This window comes from Bos grunniens, chromosome 22 (assembly GCF_055505025.1).
Source record: "Bos grunniens cultivar Pamir isolate PY7600 chromosome 22, Bosgru_T2T1.0, whole genome shotgun sequence".
Taxonomy (NCBI): Eukaryota; Metazoa; Chordata; class Mammalia; order Artiodactyla; family Bovidae; genus Bos; species Bos grunniens.
In genome coordinates, this window is record NC_141186.1 from 22,129,406 (window position 1) to 22,156,372 (window position 26,967).

The window sequence follows — 26,967 nt, forward strand, 5'->3', positions numbered from 1 at the left end:
TAACCACAACAGCAGCAAAAAATAACAACAAAATATTTCTCATTTTAAGATACCAATTATATTTTAGACACCTCCTGCAATACACTAATCTACCTTCCGAGGAAGACATCAAACACAAGAGGTCTACAAAGAAAGCCAACAGTGCAAGGCCACCAGCAGGAAGACTGTCCCACCTGTGCCTTTTAACTCAAAAAGGTAAGTAATAATAAGAACTCCTCACTGCGAGGTGAAGTATGTAAGGACAGCAAAGCTCCCAATGGAACAGTAAGTTCTGCTGAAACACCACATGTTCCTTGAGACTCAATCCATAAATCCTACTTGTTCGAACACAAGTGTAAGGCTTTAAACTGAATCCGTGCTTACCAGCATGTATTCAAGTGAAAAAAATGAAGGTCCTAATACAAGCCTTCATGATCTTGACACTGAACTTATTTATGCCTTTTAAGAGTTCAGAAAGCCTGAAACTGGCCTCATACATCTTAAAAATATGTAGGCAAATAAACCTATGACTGACTAAAAAAAAAAAAAACCAACAACTATATCTACACACAGCAACAGGCTTCATGAATTTTCAAATGAGGCAAGGGACCCACCTTGGAATGGTCCCCAACTTACCTCTGAATTTCTTGGGTGGATTGTTAAGGTCCCCGGTTTCTGGCTGCACAACACAACGGTCATCAACCAGGCTGCAAAGAGAAGAAAGATAAATGTTGCATCAAACCAAGTCTAAGAAAATAAAACCCTAAGCACTAGGCAAAACTCAAATACTCAGGGCGGTTCCTATGCAAAACAGGCTGCCCTAGTCTCCAGCCAGGGAATGAAACCTCCTTCAAGAGCCTAAGACTCTGCTTCTGCAATGGTACTGTACATTAAGGTACTGTTTTCTGTGGCTCTTTTCACTTAACCACGTCCAGAAGAGACCTGAGAGTGTGCGTAACAGCGTGTGCGTGCTCAGTTGGGTCCAACTCTTTACAACCCCATGGACTGTAGCCCACCAGGCTCCTCCGTCCATGGGATTCTCCAGGCAAGAATACTGGAGTGGGTTGTCATGCCCTCCTCCAGGGAATCTTCCCTGCCCAGAGATCAAACCTGCATCTCCAGCATTGGCAGGTGAGTTCTTTATCACTGAGGCACCTGGAAAGCCCCGATGTGAGCACAGCATGTACTAAAGCTCAGGTCGGGGGCACAACAAAAGGTCCTTGCACCCAACCAATGGCAGCCAAGGGGCCCACTCCATGCCAGGCACTGAGTTAGGCCCTGGGATGTGAACATGGGTGGGAGGCAGGCCCCTGCCCTTCGGGAGCTCAAGGCTGGTTCATGCAGGAGCCAGAAAGACAAACTGACAAGGAGCATATCACCTGCAGGCTGTAAGAGAAGAGGACAAAATACAGCCAGAAACTCACTGTGCCTGAAGCTATCTGAGAAGCTGCCGGTGGAAGAGGCCAACCTGGCAACTACTGGAGACGGAAAAAGAGGCGGAGGATGAAGGGAGCATTTTCAAGGGGAAGGAACCCTACGTACACAAGCATGGGAGTAAGAGAGGACTCTGGAGCTTCAAAAAGACTAGTGGGGAAAGTGCACATAATTACAGATAAATAACCAGCCTCTAACTATATATAAAGACCCCATGTTTAAAATTCCAACTGACCGATATGACTTGTACAATGCTTTTGTACAACTGATTTGTTTAAAAAAAAATTTTTTTTTTTGGTTTGAACAGATGAGGAAAACTGAAGCTCTGAGGAGTTTACATGACTTTTCCAAGTTCCTAGAACTGGTATTGGTAGGACTGGCTCATTTTTCAAGTGGCCACAAAACTTGATCCCAGCTAATATGGTTTTCTAGGGGTTATTCCATTAATATATGTCTTATCCCAAAGGCAAGTTACCATTAAATAACCAGCCTTAACTCTTACTGCTTCTTTTCCAAAGTCTGCCAACATATCCTAAAATTCTTTCACACATCTTTCAAGATCCTAAATCGGAGCCCCCATCTTCTCATGAAGACCCCAAGTCTTTCCTGCCCCAGGCTCCCTCTGCCTGGCCTCTGTCCCTCCCCACCACCCCCCCAACCTCCCGGGCTAAAACACAAATGATACACTAGGCAACAAGATCCCCGAGGACAGAAAGCGTGCCTGCTTTGTGACCCAGAAGGTTCCACCCTTCACCCAGGGCCAGCACACTTCCTAACAAGGCTGGGTACTCAGTATCTATTTAGTGGATGGATCCAAGTGTCTAGAACAGTCCACCAGCAACTTGCCTCCTTTGGCTCTAAGACATAGGCTCTCTTCATTAACAAGAGGGACCGTGTGGTCACAGCCTCAACATTCATGCACAAATCAAGAGCGGAAAGTGTATACATAAACCCCTGCCCACTGTGAGCCCCTCCAAGTATAAACAAGGAAACGCCACCAGATCTAATATGTGTAGGCAGGAGCTGGGGATAGGGGTGGGGAGTGGGGTGGCGTGCCTTGGAATTCAACGTAGGGCTTGGTAAATTAATCAAGTTCTCAGGCAAGGAGGTATGGGTAGGAGAAAGGGTCCCATTCTAGGTTAGAAGAAAATGAACTGCAGATGGCCTTCAGCTACCTGCTAGCAGCATGACACAGACTGTATCACTTCACTCCCCCGGTCTCAGTTTCCTCATCTGTAAAATTGAAGAGTTGGTCTCAAGGATTCCCAAGTAGGGAGATGTTCATGAGACTTTTTGTTTCTTAAATATAGTGATACCAAGTGCCCATCCTCCCCAGGCCTACTAAAGCCGTGTTCCAGGACGGGATCCAAGAATCTTTATTTTTCACAAGTTTCGCAAGTGATTGAGAAGCACTTCTCTAGACACTACATGTCACACACTTGGGCCTTCCAAGGCCCTAGGTGAGTTTAAAGGTCAGTGAGTCAATAAAGCCATTTGGAGGTAACTTCCATCTATATAAATGGAACTGGGTTACATAAATAGCGCTGGATGCTGATTCCACAAAAATTGGCAGCCACTCATCGTCATCCACGAGTAGCGCTCCATAAATGTAAAAAATATGAGAAGGAAAAAGAGGTCAAACTTTATTTTCCAAATCCATTTTTACACCGGTTATCCTCAAATATGTGCAGAGAACCAAGGGAATAAAATATTCATCTAAAGGAAAGACTAGAGCCCAAAACTTAACATAAAAAAAAGAGGGGTCATTCTCATGTTAAAGGGGAAGACCTTATTATTAATTTGTTCACAATACTTATGAAAACTCTTATAAAACTCTGTACCTCATAGGAAATCTAAGAGGAGATGCTCTGGAAGAAAAAGAGGTACTAAGATTTTAGGGGCTGACACGGTAGATTCAGCAAGTGGCAGGAAGTGAGCCTAGGTGACTGGAGAGGCAGTGGCACCATTAAAAGAAATTAGGGCCACAGACCAGAGATGGAGCATAAGGTGGGCCTGAGGCTTAACAAGGCACTCAGGTAAGAGTTGTGGGCAGACCATGAGGATGGGGGTGAGCAAATTCAGCCAGAGAGGCGCGGTCAGACAAGCTGGGAAGGGGAAGTTGGCCCCACCAAGGGCAACTGTTAGAAGCACTGGTCTTGAAGTTCTCAGTCTTTGTAGCTGTGAAACCCTGGGCAGGGGACTTCACCTCTCTGATGGTCAGAGATTTTTGCCCCCATAAATAGCAATAATGATAATGCTCACTGTAAAAAGCTGTTTGGGGATTAAAGGGATGGTGGATATACAGTACATAGCACAGAGCTGTAAACACGGACAGGATTCATATAGGTAGTTACCACTGCTACTTATTATTGCAGAAAAATAAGAGGATGCAAGATTCAACTAGAGATGGAAAAAGCAAGGAATCAGCCAAGAAGAAAAAAAGGACAACAGAGAGGTACAAGCAGCAGGACTCTGCCAAAAGCTACAGAAGGTATCTTGGGCAAACTCCGGGAGATGGTGAGGGACACAGAAGCCCGGTGTGCTGCAGTTCATGGGGTCTGCAAGAGTCAGACACGACTTGCTGACTGAACAACAAGAGAAAGTATATTGTGAAGGATAGGTCTTTAGTATAAAAAGGTTTAAAAAAGGCTTAAGAAAAAAAAAAAAAAAGCCACTTGACTGGTGATCAAGCAGTCATGGATCACTCATTTTTACTGGATGACTTTTGAAAATAAAATCTTTATTCGGAGAGATCCAGCTGAGCTATAGAATTCTTTACCTGAAATAACTTGTTCCTTGAGGATGGAGTAACTGAATGAGAGCCTGGGAATACACTTACTTTACAAAATACCAGAGAATCAGCATACTTTAAATAGGAAGTCTGGTTAAAAAGGATGGTTCTGGCTGCTGTGACAATGAGGTTCTTAGAGAAATTGTTGCCTTCCTCCCCCGCCCCCACATTTGAGATCAGCTCTTGCCAAACACCACAATGCCACCCACCACTCCTTTTCATGCAAAGAGATTACAGACCATGTATAACTCTTACAGAGATAACCACCTTCACTCCCCATTCTGCTTGTGCCTGCCCTTCGGGACTAATTCACCTCTCATTTCCTCTTCCAGACAATAGAAGGAGGAGAAGGCAAAAGATAATCAAATGAATACATTAGGGAATGTAGTTATACAGACTTGGGGGGAAAAAAACAACTGAAGAAAGAACAGAACACCAGAAATCTGATTTAAAGAACTTGGTGCCATTTGTAACTTTCAGATGCACACAGTGATCTGAGGCAGAAAACGTTGTGCCTCAAAGAGAGAGAAGCACCTGAGAAGTTCTGGTCTCTACTTGTACAACAAACAAGTCACCATTTAAAAATAAGCGCTTTTACAAACAGAAAGCACTTCCCTGGGTCTGTAAATACTAATCTGAACATTCATCCCATACACTTGGCACTTTCCCTCTGACGTATGAAAGAAGAGGCTATTACAATAATTCTGAATGAATAGTACTAAGTGATGAGATTTCACTCTTGCAGAACGGATGGGCAAATGGCATTTTTGTGTAAGAGGTTAAACCTGGCTAATATGAGATCTGATATTTGTGATTCCAACCATCGCTGGAAAAATCAAATAAAATGGGAACATTCATGTCCTAGAAAAATCACAATGTTGAAGCTGATGTTCTGATGTCTTAAACAAACCCTGCCACACAAGAAACCAGGTGCTCTTACCCCAAGGTGCTAATAAATCCATTTGTCGATCCTTCGGCGTACAGAGAACAAATGTCTCCGATGTGTAGGAAACTAGACATCTTGTCAGACATGTCTTTCTTGAGAATCCTAGACAAAGTAAAATATGCAACATTATTAGAAGGAAAGAAATGCTCGGGGCGGGACTGGGGGTGGGATAGTCACTGAGAATTGGCTTAGCTCAATTTTCCAAAGCGTTCTGCTTAAAAGTCAAATTTAAATCAGTGTGTGACAGGCAGGCAATTCGCTGAGCCAAGCAGGACATATGCAGCCACATTTTTCCCCATCTATCCTTTCATTTCAGGGTATTCCAACCACAGTAAGGCTTGTTTCTAACAAAACCATGACTGAATCCAATTCTCCAAGTTGAAGACCCTAGATAATAAATAGTGAATATAAAGACTACAGGGAAGTCTGCCAAGAACTCTGCAATGATTAGGAGCTGGAAAGTCTGACTTAGGAAATATTAACATGCTCAATCTGCCTCAGGGAATGTTCAGGCAGAAGGAAACACCTGGTATAAAACTTGGGTCCGGCAGGGCCTGGGGCTGAGGCACCAAAGGAACAGAATTAATATGAGGAAGCCTAGCAATAAATACCACAAAGCTCTAGAGGCCTTTTAAGAATTCAACAACCTATACACTTCACGCAAATGCTATTCCATTGTCTTTCCTTCTCTTCCTTCACCACGAAACCCATGCAGAGGCAGAAAGACTCAGCACCTGGTCCAAACCCTTCCAACACAACTGAAGAGTCAGGCTGCAGTCCCTTAAGAACCCTGGTCAGGAACACACACAGTGAGGGGCAGTGCTAGAACATGTTCATAAAGTCAGTAAATCTCTGCACAGCCCAGTAATCACCACACAAACAACACACACACACACACAAATTATCAACAAAAATATTGACATGACTCATAGAAAGAGCTTTCATCAGGGTCATAAACATTGAGGAGTGGGAGTCAATTATAAAAAAAATCTAACCTGAAATTTACAACATAAGCTCAAGGACTTCCCTAGCGGTCCAATGGTTAAGATTCGGTGCTTCCACGGCAGGGAGCAAGGGTTCAATCCCTGGTTGGAGAAGTTCAGAGCCCACATGCCACACAGCATAGTTAAAAAGTAAAAATAAAAATAAAAAACAAGCTCAGTTCTGTGCAAAGAGTGTGTGCTGGCATGGACTGCAGTAGCTCCTCATCATTTCCTCAGGCACCTGGTGTACAGACGTTTAGGGTCACCTCAGTCTTTCCCAGACCTCTCCTCCAAACCCAGACCCCCTTAAACATCCTTGCCCATCTCTTTACTCCAGTTTCCCTGCCAGAAAGCATTCACCCCACCACGCCACAAGACTTGGAATGGCATGGAGAAGTATGCTCTCCTGAAATTGCTTTCCGGGTGCCAAGTTTTCTTTTCAGAAGACTTATGCCTCAGTGATCAGCGGGAAACCTCAAGAAGCATTTCTCCTCCCTTAGTAGGAGTGGCAGGGACTGAAAACAAACCATAAAAGAACCTCAGTTCACTGCTTGTGAGAAACAGCGAGGAAAAACTCATCTGTCCTTCCAGCAGCCAAGATGTTGCAAGAGATAAAGAGCACTGCCTTGAACATGAACTTACGTAGAGAGATTGCGCGCAACTGAGAACACAAACTCTCAAAACAAAAGAGCCAGCATCTCTAGACCTTGGGGAGAGATACACAAACAACAGGCAGAGACTCGGCTCGACACATCCCACTCTCTGAAATCAAATCTATCATCCTGTCATTTCTTCTTAACTGTGTATTTCACACCTATAGGCAAACCGATGTTTTAAAACAGCGGTCCTCAACCTTTTTGGCACCAGGGATTGGTTTTGCTGAAGGCAATTTTTCCATGGACCGGGGAGAGGAGGGAATGGTTTGGGGGTGATTCAAGCACATAACATTTATTGGGCACTTTATTTCTACTGCTATTACATCGGTCATCAGGCATTAGATTCCAGAGGTTGGGAACCCCTGTTTTAAACAACATCCCAAAAAGACACTCAAAACAAAACCACTCATGAGCATTGGTATTTTCCTTCTGTGCTTATATTTAAAAGTCTTATAAAGGGTAAGGAAGTCAGTGTACTTCTGGGACTGATTACTGGGAAACAAGTTCTATTTGAATTTTGAGTCAGACCGAATCTGTGTCTTCACACTAGAAACTTCCAGAAGGATCCAGGGACAGTGATGAATGCAGGCAAGCAGATACAGGCTAGGGAGAAGGGCAAGGGACTTGTCTACTGTGACTGAGTCTCTCCCAGCCCTCTTGGCCCCAGTGGAGACCAGGCCGGGAAACAGCAGCATGCCCATGAGTCTCTGAACTTTGATCACAACCTGGTCACCTTACTAGAAGCTTTAGGTCCTGAATGGGAAGCACTGGACACTATTCAGTGTCCTGGAATGACAAAGCATGACATACTCAGTATTGCTTGCATTGATAATCACAACAGAAGTCCGGGCGCCAGGCCCATGCAGCAAGGTTCTCCATTGCCACCATTTCTAATAATAATGGCTAGCATTTGGCAAGCATTATCACACCCACCACTGGGCTGAGACCTTTACAAATCTTCTCAAATACTCAGGACCACAGCATGAGGCAGGAACTACCATTATTACCATTTTGCTCTTGGGAAACTGAGCTGCCAAAAGGCTAAGATGTCCAAGACATATATAATTAACAAGCAGGAAGGCCAGAGTTATAACTCTGGTCCACATGACTGGTAAACAGAGCTGTTCATCAATGGCGATGCCTGGAACATGGATTAATATGTTAACCATTCTTATTCTTGGTGACAATATTAAGAACTGATTTTATGTGCACAATTCCATTTGCTAATTTTTCTTTGGTATTTTCTAATTTTTCTGTCGCTGCCACATAATACTTTGATAAGTTAGGGGGGGAAATTAAGTTTCTTCTTCCTAATCAATATTCTTACTAAGTAGATAGTTGAACAAATAAACTTCAGGCATACTTTATATTTCCTCCTGAAAACATGGGTTAATGCATCCACCAAAGTTAATGGTCCTCAACTGAGCAATCTGCCAGGCATCCTAGTTAAAAAAGAGGGGGGCGAGGGCAGGGACAGATTCTTCCCAGGGTCCCAAACAATGGGTACCCTCACAAAGGACCAGGCAGACCCTCTCTGGTCTGGTGGGAAACCTTTGGAAGCTTCCCCTCACCTACCATTAGCCAAGTGGAGGAAGAGGAAAAGGATGAGGAGGGAGTAAAGGGGAGGAGGGCAGGGCACAACCATCAGTGATGTCCTGGAAGTAAACACCAGGATAGTCAACAGAACAGGCCTCTGGGGTCTGGAGGGGAGGAGGTAGAAAGTCATCCTGGGAGCCATCTCTGGAAGACTTCCTGTTGTTCAGAAGCAGGATGGGAGAGCCTGCCCATGGATCTGATCCTGGACCATTTGTGCCTTTGAACTCCTCATCATTGTACCCAGGGCTCCTGTGTCACTCACACAGTGGCTGGGGATCACCTCACGGAAGAACAGCTGGTGCCACCCTGCCAGTGAGCTGCAGGACCCTGGTACATCTGACACCTAGGGCTCGCTACTAAGAAACTTTGAGTTGGTCAGCAGGTATCTATGAGAACAAGCCAGCTCCAGAGCTCCAACCATCTCTCTGTCCACTAGCTGTTATTTCTGGCTGATTTTAGGGCTTCAAATGTCTTTCAAAATCGTGAATCACTACATGGTACAGCTGAAGCTTATGTAATACTGCAATTAACTACATTTCAATTTTTAAAAATAAAAAAAATTCTTTATATTAAACTTTCCTTGTCCAGTCTAAGAAAATAACTTCTGGGTACGCAGTGTACAACGTGACAAGCGTAGGTCATAGTATTGTATTGTATATTTGAAAGTTATCAAGAGTAGGTCTTAAACGTTTCCTTCACAAGGAAAAAAAAATTTATAACTGTGTGGTGACAGACGTTAATTGAATTTACTATGGCGATCATTTTGTAATAGATACATACATCAAATCATTATGCTGTACACCTTAAACTTATACATGTTGCATGTCAAATATCTCAATAAAACTGGAAAAAATTAATAAATTAAAAAAAATCAAATTCAGTAAAGGAAAGGATCTCCTGCATAAGAAGTCAGCTGGGTATCACACAAATGGACTCTTTTGTGTCCTATGACGACATATTTTTACTTTAAGGAAGGTAATTATCCTGCCAAATTCACCCCTTGAGAAAAAGCTGAACAATGTAGAATTATACTGAAACTCCCAACCACAGAGCATTCTGAACTTTCCAAATATACAAAATCATAGAATAAAGGTCGGAAGCAACCCTGTAAACCCTGTAATTCCACGTCTCGCCCAATAATAGAACTACCCCCACCCCTACCCCCACCATGTCGCTTAAGGGATGGTCTTGTCTTCCGTGTGGACCGGCAATGAGGCCTATTCTAGGTTCAAAGAGCCTGGCTGGCAAACACTCCTGTCCCCACCCCTCCCCACAATGACAAGCGCCTCCCAGAATCTCTGCTACTGGTCTGTCCTCTGATGCTCCAAGACCTCTGAACGCATGCACACTCTCGCATTTCTCCTTGAGACTTGGCTTGTCAGCATCCATCCTGTCAGGGTTCCAACCTGGCTCTGTCAGCTCTTCTCTGTAGGGCTTCGGGCCAGATCCACACCTTCCCTAAGCCTTACTTTTCCCATCTGTAAAAGGGGGACAAATAGAGTGCTTCCCTCAGCAGGTGGTCATAAAGCTCCATGAGATCATCTTTATAAAGCACCTGCTGATGTACTGAGTTGGCCAGAAAGTTCATGCGGCTTTTCCCATGAGTGCTTATGGAAACACCCAAGTGAATTTTTTGGCAAACCTGATACCTGGCAGGAAGTTAAATCACGCCATCTATGAAAATTATCAGTATTTCTATACCCCCTCCACCTCCCACCACTGCTTTGATCAGTTAATACTTCTGAAATAGGCTTCTCACAGAGAGGCTTGACCTGGGTGGAGAAAGGTAGATCACTCTGGCCTCTGTGTCGTCCACAGGCAGATGGAGCTGGGGCAGGTTTGCTGAGCCTCACATCACCCACTCCCCGAAACTGCTCCCTGAGCAGAGTGGAAAGAAACGGGATGCTGGATTCTATTTGTTAAGAAAGGTGGGGATAAAAATGCACCGATTCAGAGCTCCCCTTGGAGAAAAGAAACCCGGGGTGAAATGGTCCTCTTATTCTGAGGCCACACAGCCTGTGTTGCTCTCGGCCTTTCCTACACCTCCTCGTTTCTCTTGTCCACTCTGCTGCCTCCAGCGGCTTCTATACCACGAAGAGCCACAAGTCTGTATCTCCTGGCCAAGAGCTACTGGGGTTCAGCTCACAATGGACCACAGCATCTCAATGGACCAAATCTGCGCAGTCTGCTTCTCCTCCTCCACACTCACATGATTGACCTCCACAAGTCTGGGGGCACCTCCCGTCCTCTCTCACCTTATCCCTGTCACAGGACTTCTGCCCGTGCTGGTCCCTCAGATCCAAAATACACTCATTCCATCTCTTGCCCTAATACAAGCCCAGATCTGTCTGGGATCTGTTTGGCATACTACTGCATTCCTATCACCAGTGCGGACCACGTGGTAGGTGCTTAGTAAATATGTCAAACATATGAATGATGACATTTAAATGAACATCAAATCTTACTGATTTTAAGCTTGAATATATTTCTTAAAGCCTCTACTTTTTTTAACTCCTCTGCCCAATCCACAAATCTCAGGCAAAATCATTTTTCAACTGGGCTTCATTCTGGTCCTTGATTTTTTTTTGTTGTTTCATTTTTAAAAAATTTTTATTAGAGTATAGTTGCTGTAAAGCAACGTTGTGTTAGTTTCTACTTCATAGCAAAATGAATCAGTTATATGTATACATACACCCCCTCCCGTCAGGACTTCCTTCCCACTCTGGCCACCACAGTACCTTAAGTAGACTTCCCAGTGCTACCATTGGGAATACATCCTCACTAGTTATCCACTTTATATATAGTGTCAAAAACATATATACATCAATCCCAATCTCTCAGTTCCTCCCATCTCACCTTTTCCCCCTTGGTAGCCATAGATTTGTTCCCCATGTCTCTGTCTCTACTTCTGCTTTGCAAATAAGATCATCCATCCTATTCATCTCTCTCACCTCCATTATTCTACATGTACAGCCAGCATGACCTTTTAGAAGCCTAAGGCAGACCATGTATTTCTCTGCTTAAAACCTTCCCAAGTCTCTTCAGGGCTCTCCATAATCCGGTCCCTGTCTATCTCTTCCTTATCTCTCTGGACTCTCCCCACTGCTTTTACCCTCAAGCACTGACGCATTTTTCCTGATTCCCCCAACATACTGTGTACACTTTCTGTCCGCCAGGTGTTGGCATCCGCTGCTCCAGCTGCCTGACACTCCTTATGTCCCCCACCTGGGACTAACTCCCAGTCACCTTTACGGTCCCAGTTTGATGTCACTGCCTCCTGGAAGCCCTCTCTGACACCCCAAACCTGAGTTCTAGGTTGGCAACACATTTCTCTATCAGTTCAGTTCAGTTGCTCAGCCATGTCTGACTCTCTGCGACCCCATGAATCACAGCACGCCAGGCCTCCCTGTCCATCACCAACTCCCGGAGTTCACTCAGACTCACGTCCATCGAGTCAGTGATGCCATCCAGTCATCTCATCCTCTGTCGTCCCCTTCTCCTCCTGCCCCCAATCCCTCCCAGCATCAGAGTCTTTTCCAACGAGTCAACTCTTTGCATGAGGTGGCCAAAGTACTGGAGTTTCAGCTTTAGCATCATTCCTTCCAAAGAACACCCAGGACTGATCTCCTTTAGGATGGACTGGTTGGATCTCCTTGCAGTCCAAGGGACTCTCAAGAGTCTTCTCCAACACCACAGTTCAAAAGCATCAATTCTTCGGCACTCAGCTTTCTTCACAGTCCAACTCTCACATCCATACATATAGCACCCCAATTACACTATCTGGGCCCACTCCCACTGTCCGAAAATCCCATATTCACTTGTTTGCTAGTTTACCTGTCTTCACCACTAGACCATGAGTCCAGGAGGGCAAGGCTTCTCTGGTGGCTCAGTTGGTAAAAAATCTGCCTGCAATGCAGGAGAACTGGGTTTGATCCCCGGGTTGGGAAGATCCCCTGGAGGAGGGCATGGCAACCCACTTCAGTATTCTTGCCTGGAGAAGGCCCATGGACAGAGCCTGGTGGGCTACAGTCCATGGGGTCACAAATCAGACACAACTGAGTAACTCAGCACAGCACACAGCACAGCCACGAGGGCCAGGACAGCAGAATGATTCATTCCCACTGCTTCCCAGCCCCTAGCACATTGCCTGGAACATGTAAGCAGTCAAATTTGGGTTCAACGTACTAGAGCGTCAACTTATCTGCTGCTTAAAAGAAATTACACTGTTTCTTAGGGGATTGTTTTTCTAAAACTAATTAAAGCCAAGTTTATGTTGTTGGATCAAAAACAGAGAAGAAAGGCCTCTTGGTCCTTTTCAACAGATTTTTGAGACACTGGGAGCCAGAAACAAAACGTCTAACATCTATCCCTGGAAAGAAGTACCTGTCTCCCACTGACCATCCCTTGGCATGTTCAAAAAGGCCAGAAACATCAACCTAGAACACCTGCATTCAAATTCCATCTTCATCAGTTACCTGCTGTGTGTACTTAAGCAACTTACATAACTTCGGAATTTCAACTCCCTTGTGCATATTTTAAAAAATAAAGTGTGTGTGTGTGGATGGTGGGGGGAGGGTACCATTCCTATCGTTCATCAGGACCTCGCCTCCCATCAGGGTCATCATGAGGGACAAACCAAAAACCCCAAAGTGCTCCGCCTAATACCTGGCCCTTACTAAGGGCTCACTTTTTAATTTTCAAGTGAGACTAAAATGAGAACCTTCACTTCACTTCCTTCGAAGTCTTCCCTCCCTACTGCCTGTAACTTGCGCTGCTCTCCTATTGATAGACCCTCCTCACTCTGTCAGCGCTGCTGGAAACATACCCGAATAAACACAGGTCCCCGAAATGTTTCAGTCCTCTGCAGGCCCATCAGGTGGCTGACACTCAGGTCATCCAAGTCCTGTTTCTCGGCCCCCAGATTCAAAGTACCTGAGACAGCCAGACCTCAACTCCGCTTACCCTTCTTCTAACATCAAACTAGGCCCCTGCTGGAAGAGGGGTGGGGGTGGAAATCTCTTCAAAGGAATGATACTTCAATATTTAGAACTTTCTTCCACTTTGGTATTGAGACAGGCTAAAGCACAGCCTCATCCAAAAAGAAGTATGTTCATTTCATTTTAAGCAGTTCAAGATAGATTTGGATTTCTCTTTTTTTCTTTCTTTTGCTAAAAGCTTTGTGGTTGAAACTCACTTATTGTCAATTCTTCCATCTATTTCTACTGTATACACTTAACTAATGTCTTATATTCATTTCTCTAAAAAAAAATAGTAATCTCAACTTTCGCCTACTCACCACTCAAGACTTTAAAACTTAGCAACTTCTGAAATGAGACCAAATTAGAACACTTTCATTAACCAAGAAGTGAACTAAGGTTATCACTTAAATCTCAAGGGTGGATGGACAAAGGAGGAAATCAGAATCGTGACCTCACAGCAGTGAACAGACCCCAAAGCCACAGACTCCCACATTTTTACTGACCGCAGAAGCAAGCCTTTTTATTTCATTAAGATGAAGCCACCTGATCTTTGGGATTGAACAGCCTTTCAGTCATCAGGGGACAAAAAGAAACCCACTGACACTGCCCTTAAGTTCAGCCTTTCCAAGACAGGAGGGGTAAGTTAGGAGTTTGGGATTAACATATGCACACGACTATATATAAAACAGATAATCAACAAGGACCTACTATATAGCACAGGGAATTCTACTCAATACTCTGCGATAGCCTACATGGGAAAAGAATCTTTAAAAAAAAAAATGTGGATATATAAGTGATTCACTTTGCTATACACCTGAACTAACACAATACTGTAAATCAACTATCCATGAAGTTGCTCAGTCGTGTCCAACTCTTTGCAACCCCATGGACTGTAGTCCACCAGGCTCCCCCATCCGTGGGATTTTCTAGGCAAGAATACTGGAGTGGGTTGCCATTTCCTTCTCCAGGGGATCTTCCCGACCCGGAGATCAAACCCGAGTCTCCTGCATTGTGGGCAGACGCTTTACCGTCTGAAGTAAAACTATACTCAATTATAATTTTAAAATAAATTAAAGTTTGGCCCTTCCAAGCTCTGGTGTCAGGTAGAAAACCCCCTCATATTGCCTGCCCTCTCCTTTCCATCACTCACTCCCTGATGACCAGCTGTCCCAAGTGCTGTACTGCCCACTTACCTTAACTGTGACAATCTTGTACACATCACCCAAGACACAGGCAAACTACTCCCCAGAGGCCTGCATTTGCACTCACCTAGGGCTTCCCTAGTGGCTCATGGTAATGAATCTGACTGCAATGCGGGAGACCTAGGTTCAATCCCTGGGTTGGGAGATCCCCTGGAGAAGGGAAAGGCTACCCACTCCAGTATTCCGGCCTGGAGAATTCCATGGACAGTATAGTCCATGGGGTTGCAAAGAGTCGGACACAACTGAGCAACTTTCACTTCATTTCCCTTCTTAAACACTGAAATTGGCTAGCATGGAGTATCTCATGTACTTCTAACAGCTTCACCCTGACACTTTTAAAACCATTTGTGAGGGAACCCATGGGCAATAAAACTTAAAGACAATCTAACTTCTATCCTACAAAACAACTTCATCTGAATCCAGAAGCTTCAACCACCACCAAGTAAGGGGTTGTAGAGTAACAGCCATTAAGGAAGTTGCATTTGAAGCGACTGTTTTCAGACATGGAGAGGAACCCACACTTTCTCATTGTTTAATGACCCTTCCCACTACAAAACTTCTGGACTGGTTGGTGTAATCTTGCTCATCTAAAAATAATGAACACAAGCACCACTGCCTTCCAAGTTCGCAATGTTCCTTTGCAGTGCAGGAGGAGCTTTAGCTGGGAAGCAACTTCAGTTTTGCAAGAACAGCTTAAATGCATTCCCGTGCATTTATGTCTGAATAGAAAGCTCTGATACAATACCCAGACTTAGGGACACTCAATTGCATCCTGCCACTTAAGCCTTCAGCTTCCCCTCTCAAATGTTCCATGCCACCACCCAACCTTCTGAAAAGCCTACCTATTCTATAAGTGGTTACCTATCCTACCAGTGGCTTTTACTGGTGCCCCAGGGACTCCTAAGAGCTCCCAAGACCCTTTCAGAGGATCTTCAAAGTCAAAACTATTTTCGTAAGATCACCAAGGTGTCAGTGCCTTTTCTCATGCACAGTAGAATTCTCCAGAAGCTGCAAGACATGTGATGTCACAACAGATCGGAGGCAGGGGCAGGTCTGAGTCCAGTTACCTTCCATTAAGCTAGATCTAAAAGCAATTTGGGCTTCCCTGGTAGCTCAGTGGTAAAGAATCTGCCTGCCAACGCAGGAAACCCAGGTTTGATCCCTGGGTCTGGAAGATCCCCTAGAGGAAGGTCTGGCAACCTACTCCAGTTTTCTTGCCTGGGAAATCCCATGGACAGAGGAGCCTGGCGGGCTATACAGTCCATAGGATCACAAAACAACTGGACATGACTTAGTGACTAAACAACAACAACAAAAGCATTTTACAGAGAAATGTAAAATAATGACACTCTTCTCGCTGAATTTTTGTTTTGGAAAATATAATTACTGCCCATAAAAAAATATGTTACTGTATTAACGTGCAACAGGTTTACTTTTCATATTTTCTGTGTGAATTTTCTAAGCGTTAATTTTGAATATTATAAATACAGATTGGTATAACTGATGTCAATAGAAGTTCTTTGCGGTCCTCATCTATTTTTTTCTTAAATTATGAAAGTATGAAAACACATTACAGGAGACTTAGAAAATACAGAACAAGGTTACATATAGTTCCACTATATACTATAATTATTTTTAAGTAGATAATATCTTTAGTTGGAGTTTCAGTATCAAACTCTCAAAAATTAACAGAATGAATATACAGAGAGGTAAGATACAGGAGACCTGAAAACGAATTCAACATATCCTCAGTTAATTTTTAAGCATCAAAACCTGAAAGTCTGAAAAAAGTGCTTCAACAAATTTTCAGATTTACTCTGGCACTGGCTGGCTGTGCAGTGAGGAGTCATACAGTACAAATATGAAAAACTGGATCGAACAGGATTAAAATGCAAAATATACAACTTAATAGCCAGGGCTTTAGACAGGATTCCTTGATTTGAAACCTAAATCCTTTTTATTCAACACATTGAATACCTACTAGATATTAGCCCTACTCTACTCTAGGTGCTAAGGATGGAGGTCAAATAAGACAGTCAAGGTCCCTGGCTCTCATGACACGCATATTTTAGTGAAGACAGTAAACAAACAAAAAATAAAACAATCAAGTCAAACAGTGGTAAGTACTATGCAGAGAATTAAAACTGTCACCCAATTATGGCTGGTCAGAGAACAAGTTGAGACATGCAAGTAAGAGCTGAAAGTCAAGACAGAGGCAGTTATGAAAAAAAAAAAGGCAGAAGAGCATTTCAGGCAGAGAAAATAGCTCTGTACGGTACAAAGGCCCTATAGCAGAGCAGTGTTTGATAAGTCCATGAAACAGACAACCAGCCACAAAGTTGAGAGCATTAATGGGGAAAGGAAGGAAAGTACTGGGTAAGGCTAGGGGGAAAAAAGCCAGTTCCAGTGGGACTTGACCAGGGTAAAACGTGTGACTTTTCTACAACTGTGATAGGATGTTCGTAACCTTGACCAAAATATTATACGTACTCTTTCTGGGCGTCGAGTTCCCCATCTACAGAATGGGGATCATAAAATTGTGTTGAGGATTAAATGAGAAAAAGGAAATCAATGGACTAAGCACACAGGAAGCAAAACACAGGAAACATTTCTCTTTGCTGTCATGCTACCTAATATTTTCTGATCTGTTCTCTTTTCTACTCTCATAAACCACTCATATTAAACTTTTTAGGGCTCATAATCAGTTGACAATCAGCCTATCAACCAGCAAGTCCAAATGAACGTAGACAAGGGGACACATTGTGACATGGCCTTTATCTGAATATGTCTATGCCAATTCCAGCAAAAGGTTCTCCAGCTATTTCAAGTAAGACCGAAACCACCCAAGCACCGCCAGGTGAAGAACGGATGACTACACGACACCCACGCAGCCCTTCTCAGTCCACCCTGGCATCACCAAGATTTGTCACTCGGCCCCAAAGCACCATACTCTTGGAAAGTCATTCTTCTGCTGAAAAAATGCAGCCAATGGAATCCACCAGCCCTTCCTGCCCTTTCTTGTCATATCCACATCGCCTCCACCCCTAAAAAACAAAGGGCTCTTGCCTAAGTCTTTCAGAGCTGGTTTCATTGCTGCTTGCTTTAAAAATGATCGCTTAAAAAGAACAAAGGCATAAAGCTTCCCTTAAAGCAGATTCTTTACCATCTGAGCCACCAGGGAAGCCCTCTTTAAAGTTAGGCTGTGAAGAAGAGGGCTCATGTACAAAGACTGACAAGTGCCTGGAGATCCAAGAGGTCACAGGCAGCTGGCCCTATGGAAACGTGAGGGACCACGGTCACCACCAACACAAAAAGGCATCACTACACTTTTAGGTCAAGCAGCCCCTCCCGTGGGCAAAGCTGGGCAAACCACAAGGGCTTTCAGAAGAAACGCAAGAGTATGCCCAGAAAAAGGAAGAGTGGCCAGCATTTGATCAATCTCCTGGCTAGTAGCCAAAGACGCTCCCTCCAGAGAGGCACAAGTCACGGTGAGACGCCCTCGCCCAGGCACATATATGGTAATATGGCTGTAAATCCGGGAAGGGGGTGGGGGAGAGAAAACCCATCCTGTTCACTTTGGACTCCTGCAAGAGAAGAGGTTCTCTTTACAATCACCTCTGCGTCTGTTACTGGGGACTCTCACAGTTAATTTTGGAACTTCCTTTGAGCAAAGCTATCTTGCCGATATCATCATCTTTATTGCAAAATGAGGATGAGCAGCACCCTGTTTTTTAGTTGGACAGATGCCCCCACCACCAACCACACTTCCATGCAGCCCCCTCCTTGCCTTCTTGTCCCCTTAGCGGCTAATCAGACTATCCCTCAGACACGCAGCATGTCCCCATCAAGAGATAATTTATTCTATTGCACAAAGCACTTCTCCCCGGAGCACAGAAAATCGCCTTGTGCTTTCATTTTCAGCTAGTCCCAAAGGAAATCACCGACTCAGAGATTTCAACTTCCAGCAGGACCCTCCGTGACAATCTCAGAAGTAACAGTCGTAAATCTGAAGTTTGGAGCCATTCTCTAGTTTAAATATTGCTCTTTCAGATGTCTCACACACACACACACACAGATAAACCTACCTGCTTTTTCACAGACATGTCCACTAAATAAACTCTTCCCCAAAACGGTAACTGATCTACAGAGTTATTTTTCAGAAAAGATGTCAGTGCTGACATATGCCTCCATGCCTATTCCTAAAGGCCAACGTAACAGAAGCCCATTGAGAGCTCAAAGTTGGCAGTCAGAGCACTTTACACTTGGTGCGGAGAGGTCATTTAGCCAAAATTCCTCATTTTATAGGTGGAAACAAACACCTTCTGAGTGATTTCATGGAGGTCACATACCCGATTAGTAGCCAAAGCCTGCAGACCACAGGGCTCTGGGAACCAAGGCTAGTGCTTCAGGGGAAGGGATGAGGAGAGTGTTTATTTGGTTAAAAAGTTAAAGTCAGTCCTGGCCTGAGAAGACCCCACTCTGCCCACAACCTGAACCACACACACAAAAAAAAAACAAAAAGAAAGAAAAAAGCAAGTTAGGTTAATATCCTTAGAGTGAGATAAAAAGTCTAAGTCTGGGAAAAATCACTCCAGGATAAGCTTTCTCAGTCTCAAGGCTATTGTCATGGGCCGGGTGGTGGGGGGCCGGTGGGGGGGCACGTAGAAAATTTCTTTGTTGTGGGGGACCCGTCCTATGCACTATAGGATGTAGGATGTGTAGGGACATCCTTGGCCTCAACTCACTAGACGCCATTAGCAACCTCTCCCCCTCAGCGGTGACAACAAAAAAAGTCCCTAGACATTGCCTGATGTCCCCTGGGGGCTGAACCACTCTGCTGGAAAGGTTTGGTTTTGTTCTGATCTCTGAGATCGTGTGCAACCATCTATTATTCTACAACTTGGCAGTAATGCCCCAAAGCAGGTATTTTTACACCTATGCTACAGAAGAGGAAACAGATGCACAGATGTCACATGTTTTGTTTCTACTGAACAGGCAGGCGACACCCAGTCCCCGGGAGTCCCCATCCCTCAGTTGAGCAAGGCAGCACCGTTTAACCCTGAGACCAGCTCATTCACTGCCTCGTTCCTACTTCCACTCCCCTTCAGTAACCACCACCAACTTCCCAAGCTGACGCCCTAAAGGCAGCTGTGCTGAGCAGTCTTCAAAGCGACCACAAAGAAATGCTGAAGACCTTTCTACCCTGTCCTTAACTTTACTCTTCATGGCAGATGGGGCTTTTCAAAGCAACAGGCCAACTCAAGAGATAGGTCATCAAGCGTGTGCTTAGTCGCTCAGTCATGTCTGACTCTTTGCAACTCCATGGACTGTAGCCCACCAGGCACCCCGTCCATGGGGATTCTCCAGGCAAGAATACTGGAGAGGGTTGCCATGCCCATCTCCAGGGGATCTTCCCAACCCAGGGAGCAAACCCAGGTCTCCCACATTGCAAGCAGATTCTTTACCCTGTGAACCACCAGGGAAGCCCATGAATACTGGAATGGGTAGCCTATCCCTTCTCCAGAGGATCTTCCTGACCCAGGAATTGAACTGGGGTCTCCTGCATTGCAGGTGGATTCTTTACCAGCTGAGCCACCTGGGAAACCCTTACGTCATCAAGAGAGGGGTACAAAAAATTAGATTAAGTAGTAGCCTACAGGGCTTCCCTGGTGGCTAAGTGGTAAAGAATTTGCCTGCCAGAGCAGGAGACACAGGTTTGATCACTGTTCCAGAAAGATCCCACATGCTGCAGAGGAACTAAGTCCATGTGCCACAGCTACTGAGCCTGTGCTCTAAAAGCCCAGGAAGTGCAACTATGGAGCCCGTGTGTCACAATTGTTGAATCCTGAGTGCCCTAGAGCCTGTGCTCTGCAGCAAGAGAAGCCACCCCAATGAGAAGCCTGAGCACCATCACTAGAGAGTAGCCTCTGCTCGCCACAACTAGAAAAAAGCCCTTGCAGCAACAAAGACCCAGCACAGCCCAAAATAAAAAAACAACAAAATTTTAAAAAAATACTTATTTTTATTTATTTGGCTGCTCTGGGTCTTAATTGCAGCACATGGGATTTTTAGCTGCTGCATGTGGGACCTAGTTCTCTGATCAGGGATCAAACCCAGGCCCCCTGCATTGGGAGCTCTGAGTCTTAACCACTGGACCACCAGGGAGGCCCCAACATAACTTTTTTTAATTAAAAAAATATACAAGTAGCCTACAACCTTCAACAGGAGATAAAACATAGATAAATAACCAAATTCACAAGTAACTGTGAGTGCTTACTAAGTGCCAGGTACTCCAGTGGGGAAATAAAAATCAAAAAGGCCCACAGACAGAAAGTGCCAAGGCCTTACAAATCACAAAGACTGTTTTGTTTTGCTTTTTTTCTTTGCTGCACCACCTGGCCCATAGGATCCTAGTTCCCCAACCAGGGATCGAACCTGAGCCCCTTGCATTGGAAGCACAGAGTCTTAACCACTGGACTGCCAGGGAAGTCCCACAAATGACAAAGACTTTTAAGTTTCAAGGAAGGTTTCCCAGAAGAGGAAGAGCTGGCTGAGAAGAGAAGCATCTGGCAAGGTGGACAGAGGGGCTGGGACAGGGTCAGCTGCGGAAAGCCCACGGGCAAAGGCACAGAGACAGGATGTGATTGTACACATGGCAGGCAAATATAGGTGAATGTCCCCAAGTCTGGGTGTTGAATTAGCTTCTTCTGTTCAGAAATACGTGCAAGTGAAGGGGTTATGGGGAGTTTTTTAAGCTGTTTTTGCAAAACAAAATCACTTCCCAGATAAAACTGCTCCTGAAATGCAAATGAACACTGAAGAACTTGGAGGCTAGTAATATTTTTTTCATCTGTTCATCTTTTTCTGATGAGCAACACTATACCAGTCTAGAAGTTCTGCTGACTCAAAGCGTCATAGAACATTATAAACTGAAAATTCTTCAAAGTTTGCAACGACCAGTTACAATACAACTTTCTTTATATCTGTGGCTTCACAATCCTAAGTAGCTTTTATATGAAGCTTTTGGTCTCTACCTCTGTCTGAACAGACAGGTTTTCAACCTGTCTCAATGTAAGCACCGAAAGCTCCCATTTTTATTATCAAGAATCCTGCCAGACTTCCATACACTCACCTAAGTTGGTCATTTTACCTACTTTTCCTCTTAACTGCACATGAGAAGGCTGTGAGGGAAAAGTACAAAGATCAGTTTCAACAGGTGAAAGCTAGCCATGCAAAAACAAAGTAATTATAAAAATAAATTCTGAAAAAGCACAGGGCCGCCAAGCACCATCCGGCACAGATCTTTTCATATTTTCACATGCGTTAAGAATCCCCTGGGGATCTTGCTGAAGTGCAGTTTCAGATTCAGTGGATCTGGGGTGGGGCCTCAGAGTCTGCATTTCTAACAAGTTCTCAGTTTGAAGCCAGTGATGCAGATCTGGTGGCCACAAATGGAGCCATAATGACGTAGGACAATGGACAGTATTTCTCAGACTTTGGGCAGCGACTCACAATAAGAAATGCATTGAACTTAACAACCCAATGTTTATTCTGTGTGTATGGTGTATGTGTGTGTGTGTGTGTGAAAAAGAGAAACAGAGACACAGAATGAGAAATCTGTTGCAACACACACAGTTAAGTACCCATACTTTGATGTTTTCTATTCTGGTCTACTTTATCAAAGAAACTGTCTATTAAGGTCCACCAGAGAGATGTCACAACTTCTTAATGGGCTGTCACAGTTTGAAAAACATGGATGTAGAACAAGAGTAACATTCCTGCTTGTCCGGGGAGAAATGAATCTCAGCCTTAGCATACTAAAACTGAGACCAATTTGAAAAGAGTGTGTTTAGAATTTTTTCCCCCAAAGGTAAGAATATATCAATTACATTTTGGAAAGCCTTTCATGAAAAATGTTCAGGTTTTAGAGGGGTGGGATGGGGAAGGAGGCGGGAGGGAGGTTCAAGAGGGAGGGGACATATGTATAACTATGGCTGATTCATGCTGAAGTCTGGCAGAAACCAACACAATACTGTAAAGCAATTATCTTTCAATTAAAAATAAATTCTAAAAAATAAAAATGTTCAGGTTTGACAGTGCTCTATGACAACCGAGACAGGTAGGATGGGATGGGAGATGGCGTAGAGGTTCAAGAGGGAGGGACATATGTATACCTGTGGCTGATTCAGGTTGCTGTATGGCAGAAACCAGCAAAATACTGCAAAGCAATTATCTTCCAATAAAATATTAAAAAATGATGATTAGATCTAAAAAGCAAAAGTTCAGCTCTTAAATTTCCTTCATTTTAATTTATTTTCTGACCCATATGATGAGAATGAGAAGAGTACTCAAAAGAACTAGGGCTTCTTGGATAAATGACTCATGACAGGTCTGCATAACGGAATAGAGAGAATGAGGCTGGAACGTCTCATCATACAAGCAGGAAGTCTAAGACCACTGGGGTGGTGTCTTTTGAATCGACTTGAGTAGCCTCTCTCTTACTGAGCAGAGATGGATAATCTGAATATCTGTAAGGATAACAAAAGAAAATGAAGCATAGGAAACATGTTTAAATCCATTATTTTACTGTGATACTAAAAAAACCACACAAATTGGTCAACCTGGTATAGACTTTCTCAACAGTGGCACTGCTGATACTTTGGAGTGGATCCTTCTGTTCCTCTGGGCCGTGAGATGGAATGATGGCAACCGAGTAGCATCCCGGGCCGCTAAGCACTGGATGCCAGTAGCACCCTCTCCCCAGTTATGACAGCCAAAAATGTCCCCAGATATTGCCTCACGTCCCCCACTAAAGAACCACTGCCATGGATCATGCTCAGGGAATCAACTCATTACCTTTGAAAACTAAAACAGGAGACGGAAGTACTGATCTTGTCTTTTGTTTATATACTTTATACACTAGGGAGGGCTTCCCTGCTGGCTCAGTGGTAAAGAATTTACTTGCCAATGCAGGAAACTCAGCTTCGATCCTTGGGTCAGGAAGATTCCCTGGAAAAGGAAATGGCAACCCACTCCAGGATTCTTGCCTGGGAATTCCCACGGTGTGCTACAAAGAGTCAGATACGACTAAGTGACTTAAACAACAATATGCCCGGCTGCTGCTGCTAAGTCGCTTCAGTCGTGTCCGACTCTGTGCAACCCCATAGACGGCAGCCCACCAGGCTCCCCCGTCCCTGGGATTCTCCAGGCAAGAACACTGGAGTGGGTTGCCATTTCCTTCTCCAATGCATGAAAGTGAAAAGTGAAAGTGAAGTCGCTCAGTTGTGTCCGACTCTTAGCGACCCCATGGACCGCAGCCTACCAGGCTCCTCCATCCATGGGATTTTCCAGGCAAGAGTACTGAAGTGCGGTGCCATTGCCTTCTCCAACAACATGCCCTAGGGAAGTAAATATTAAGTTGGCCGTAAAGTTTGTTTCGGTTTTTCCATAACATAATATAGAAAAACCAGAGTAAACTTTTTGACCAATGTACTAAGTAGAGAAAGTTTCATTTCACAAAATATTCCAGCTAATAAATACAGAAAAATAGAAGCTTTACAGTTCAGTTGAACTAACAGATTGAAGCAGTAAGTATCACTTGATGTTAATCACAAGAAGGCATATCCATACATATCACACACTCCCCTGAGTGAGCTTACAAAACAGACTTGGTGGGGGCAAGTGACTCTCATCAAGGCCCTACTTCTAACTATAAAATTAAACATAACAAATATAGAGGAGAGGGGAACATGTTCAACTGCATCACACTGATACAGTCGGCAAAATCCAGCCTGTAAGAAAAGGTACCATGTTGTGAAAGTGCTGCACTCAATATGCCAGCCAATTTGGAAAACTCAGCAGTGGCCACAGGACTGGAAAAGGTCAGTTTTAATCCCAATCCCAAAGAAAGGCAATGCCAAAGAATGCTCAAACTACCGCACAATTGCACTCATCTCACACGCTACCAAAGTAATGCTCAAAATTCTCCAAGCCAGGCTTTAGCAATATGTGAACTGTGAACTTCCAGATGTTCAAGCTGATTTTAGAAAAGGCAGAGGAACCAGAGATCAAATTGCCAACATCTGCTGGATCATTGAAAAAGCAAGAGAGTTTCAGAAAAACATCTATTTCTGCTTTATTGACTATGCCAAAGCCTTTGACTGTGTGGATCACAATAAACTGTGGAAAATTCTGAAAGAGATGGGAATACCAGAGCACCTGACCTGCCTCTTGAGAAACCAGTATGCAGGTCAGGAAGCAACAGTTAGAACTGGACATGGAACAACAGACTGGTTCCAAATAGGAAAAGGAGTACGTCAAGGCTGTATATTGTCACCCTGCTTATTTAACTTATATGCAGAGTACATCATGAGAAACGCTGGGCTGGAAGAAGCACAAGCTGGAATCAAGATTACCGGGAGAAATATCAATAACCTCAGATATGCAGATGACACCACCCTTATGGCAGAAAGTGAAGAGGAACTCAAAAGCCTCTTGATGAAAGTGAAAGAGGAGAGTGAAAAAGTTGGCTTAAAGCTCAACATCCCAGAAAACTAAGATCATGGCATCTGGTCCCATCACTTCATGGGAAATAGATGGGGAAACAGTGGAAACAGTGTCAGACTTTATTTTCTTGGGCTCCAAAATCACTGCAGATGGTGACTGCAGCCATGAAATTAAAAGACGCTTACTCCTTGGAAGAAAAGTTATGACCAATCTAGACAGCATATTCAAAAGCAGAGATATTACTTTGCCAACAAAGGTCCATCTAGTCAAGGCTATGGTTTTTCCAGTGGTCATGTATAGATGTGAGAGTTGGACTGTGAGGAAGGCTGAGTGCCAAAGAATTGATGCTTTTGTGGTGTTGGAGAAGACTCTTGAGAGTCCCTTGGACTGCAAGGAGATCCAACCAGTCCATCCTAAAGGAAATCAGTCCTGGGTGTTCACTGGAAGGATTGATGCTGAAGCTGAAACTCCAGTACTTTGGCCACCTCATGCGAAGAGCTGACTCGTTGGAAAAGACTCTGATGCTGGGAGGGATTGGGGACAGGAGGAGAAGGGGACGAGAGAGGATGAGATGGCTGGATGGCATCACCGACTTGATGGACGTGAGTTTGGGTAAACTTCAGGAGTTGGTAATGGACAGGGAGGCCTGGCGTGCTGCGATTCATGAGGTCGCAAAGAGTCAGACATGACTGAGCAACTGAAATGAGTTTCTTTAATAACAACCAAAAAATGCATGGCAAGGGGAGGGGGGGAAGAGGTAACAAGGAAATATCCAAATTAAAAGACACATCAATCATTTGTAATATATTGACCTTATTTGGTTCCTTATTCAAACTGTTTAAAGTATGCATATCTGTTATTGATATATATATGTTGAAATAATAAGTTTATTTAAATCAAGGAGGTGAGAACACAGACTAGTTTTTAAAATTTGCCTCCCCCGCCTTGAGATGGATAATAGTATTGTGATTATGTTTTTTTAAGACTCCCGATGCCAGCAATATATACTACAATATAGATGAACTAGTATATCTGAGATTTACTTCAATGTCATCCAAGAAGAGATAGGAGGCTGTTTGAGAATGCAGCTAAAAGAAGATGGGTGATGAATTGATAAACTATGGAAGGTGGGTGAAGAGTAAAGAGGGATTCATAACACTAAGACTGCTACTACTACATGTGTTTCTAACTTTCTACAGTACAGTTTTCCTTTTAAGTGCCAACAAACAAGAGTGCCTGGAGGACTTCCCTGGTGGTCCAGTGGTTAAGAATCTGCCTTGCGATGCAGGGAGGGCAGGTTCCATTCCTGGTCAGAAAACTGAGATCCCACAGGATGTGGAGCAACTAAGCCCACATGCCATAACTACTGAGCTTGAGTGCTCTGGAGCCCCAGGGCCACCAGCAGACAGTCCAAGTGTTGCAACAAAAGGTCCCACACGATCCACAAAGATCACCTGTGCTGAAACTCAGACCCAAAGAAGCCGAATAAATATTAAAAAAAAAAAAAAAAAAAACAGTGCCTGGCCTTAACAGGGTTTGGTGACTTTGCAGAACAAATGAGAAATCCTTTATTTAAATGAATGACTACTAGCCTTTACCTCCGTAATATGATAACTGACATTTGAATAGTGCCCTACCACCCATTTAGTTTTCCTTTTAAATTCTTTTCTATTTTTTAAAAATTTGTATTGGAGTATAGTTGATTTATAATGTTGTGTTTCAGGTGTACAGCAAAGTGAATCAGTTATAAAAACAGTACAAAATGAATGAGAAAACCTGGATTCTATCACGGTGATGGAACCTGAACGATACACTTTTTCTACCCTAATGATTCCATACATGTCCTCATTCCAGTGAAATCCCATCAAAAGTACCTTTAGATAAATGACTTAGAC

The 26,967-nt window shown here is 43.9% G+C and overlaps 1 protein-coding gene across 8 annotated transcripts in view; it reads right to left on the reverse strand.

Moving 5' to 3' along the window:
• Positions 1–26,967, reverse strand: part of ITPR1 (inositol 1,4,5-trisphosphate receptor type 1) — a 355,416-nt gene that overhangs the window by 322,160 nt on the left and 6,289 nt on the right. For all 8 annotated transcript variants that reach the window (XM_086366623.1, XM_086366621.1, XM_086366622.1 and 5 more), the window contains 2 exons: positions 5,145–5,252; positions 616–686 (listed from right to left, as the gene is read on the reverse strand). In XM_086366623.1, the coding sequence (XP_086222749.1) occupies positions 616–686; positions 5,145–5,236 (163 nt within the window). In that variant the 5' untranslated portion in view covers positions 5,237–5,252. The remainder of the gene's footprint in view (positions 1–615; positions 687–5,144; positions 5,253–26,967) is intronic.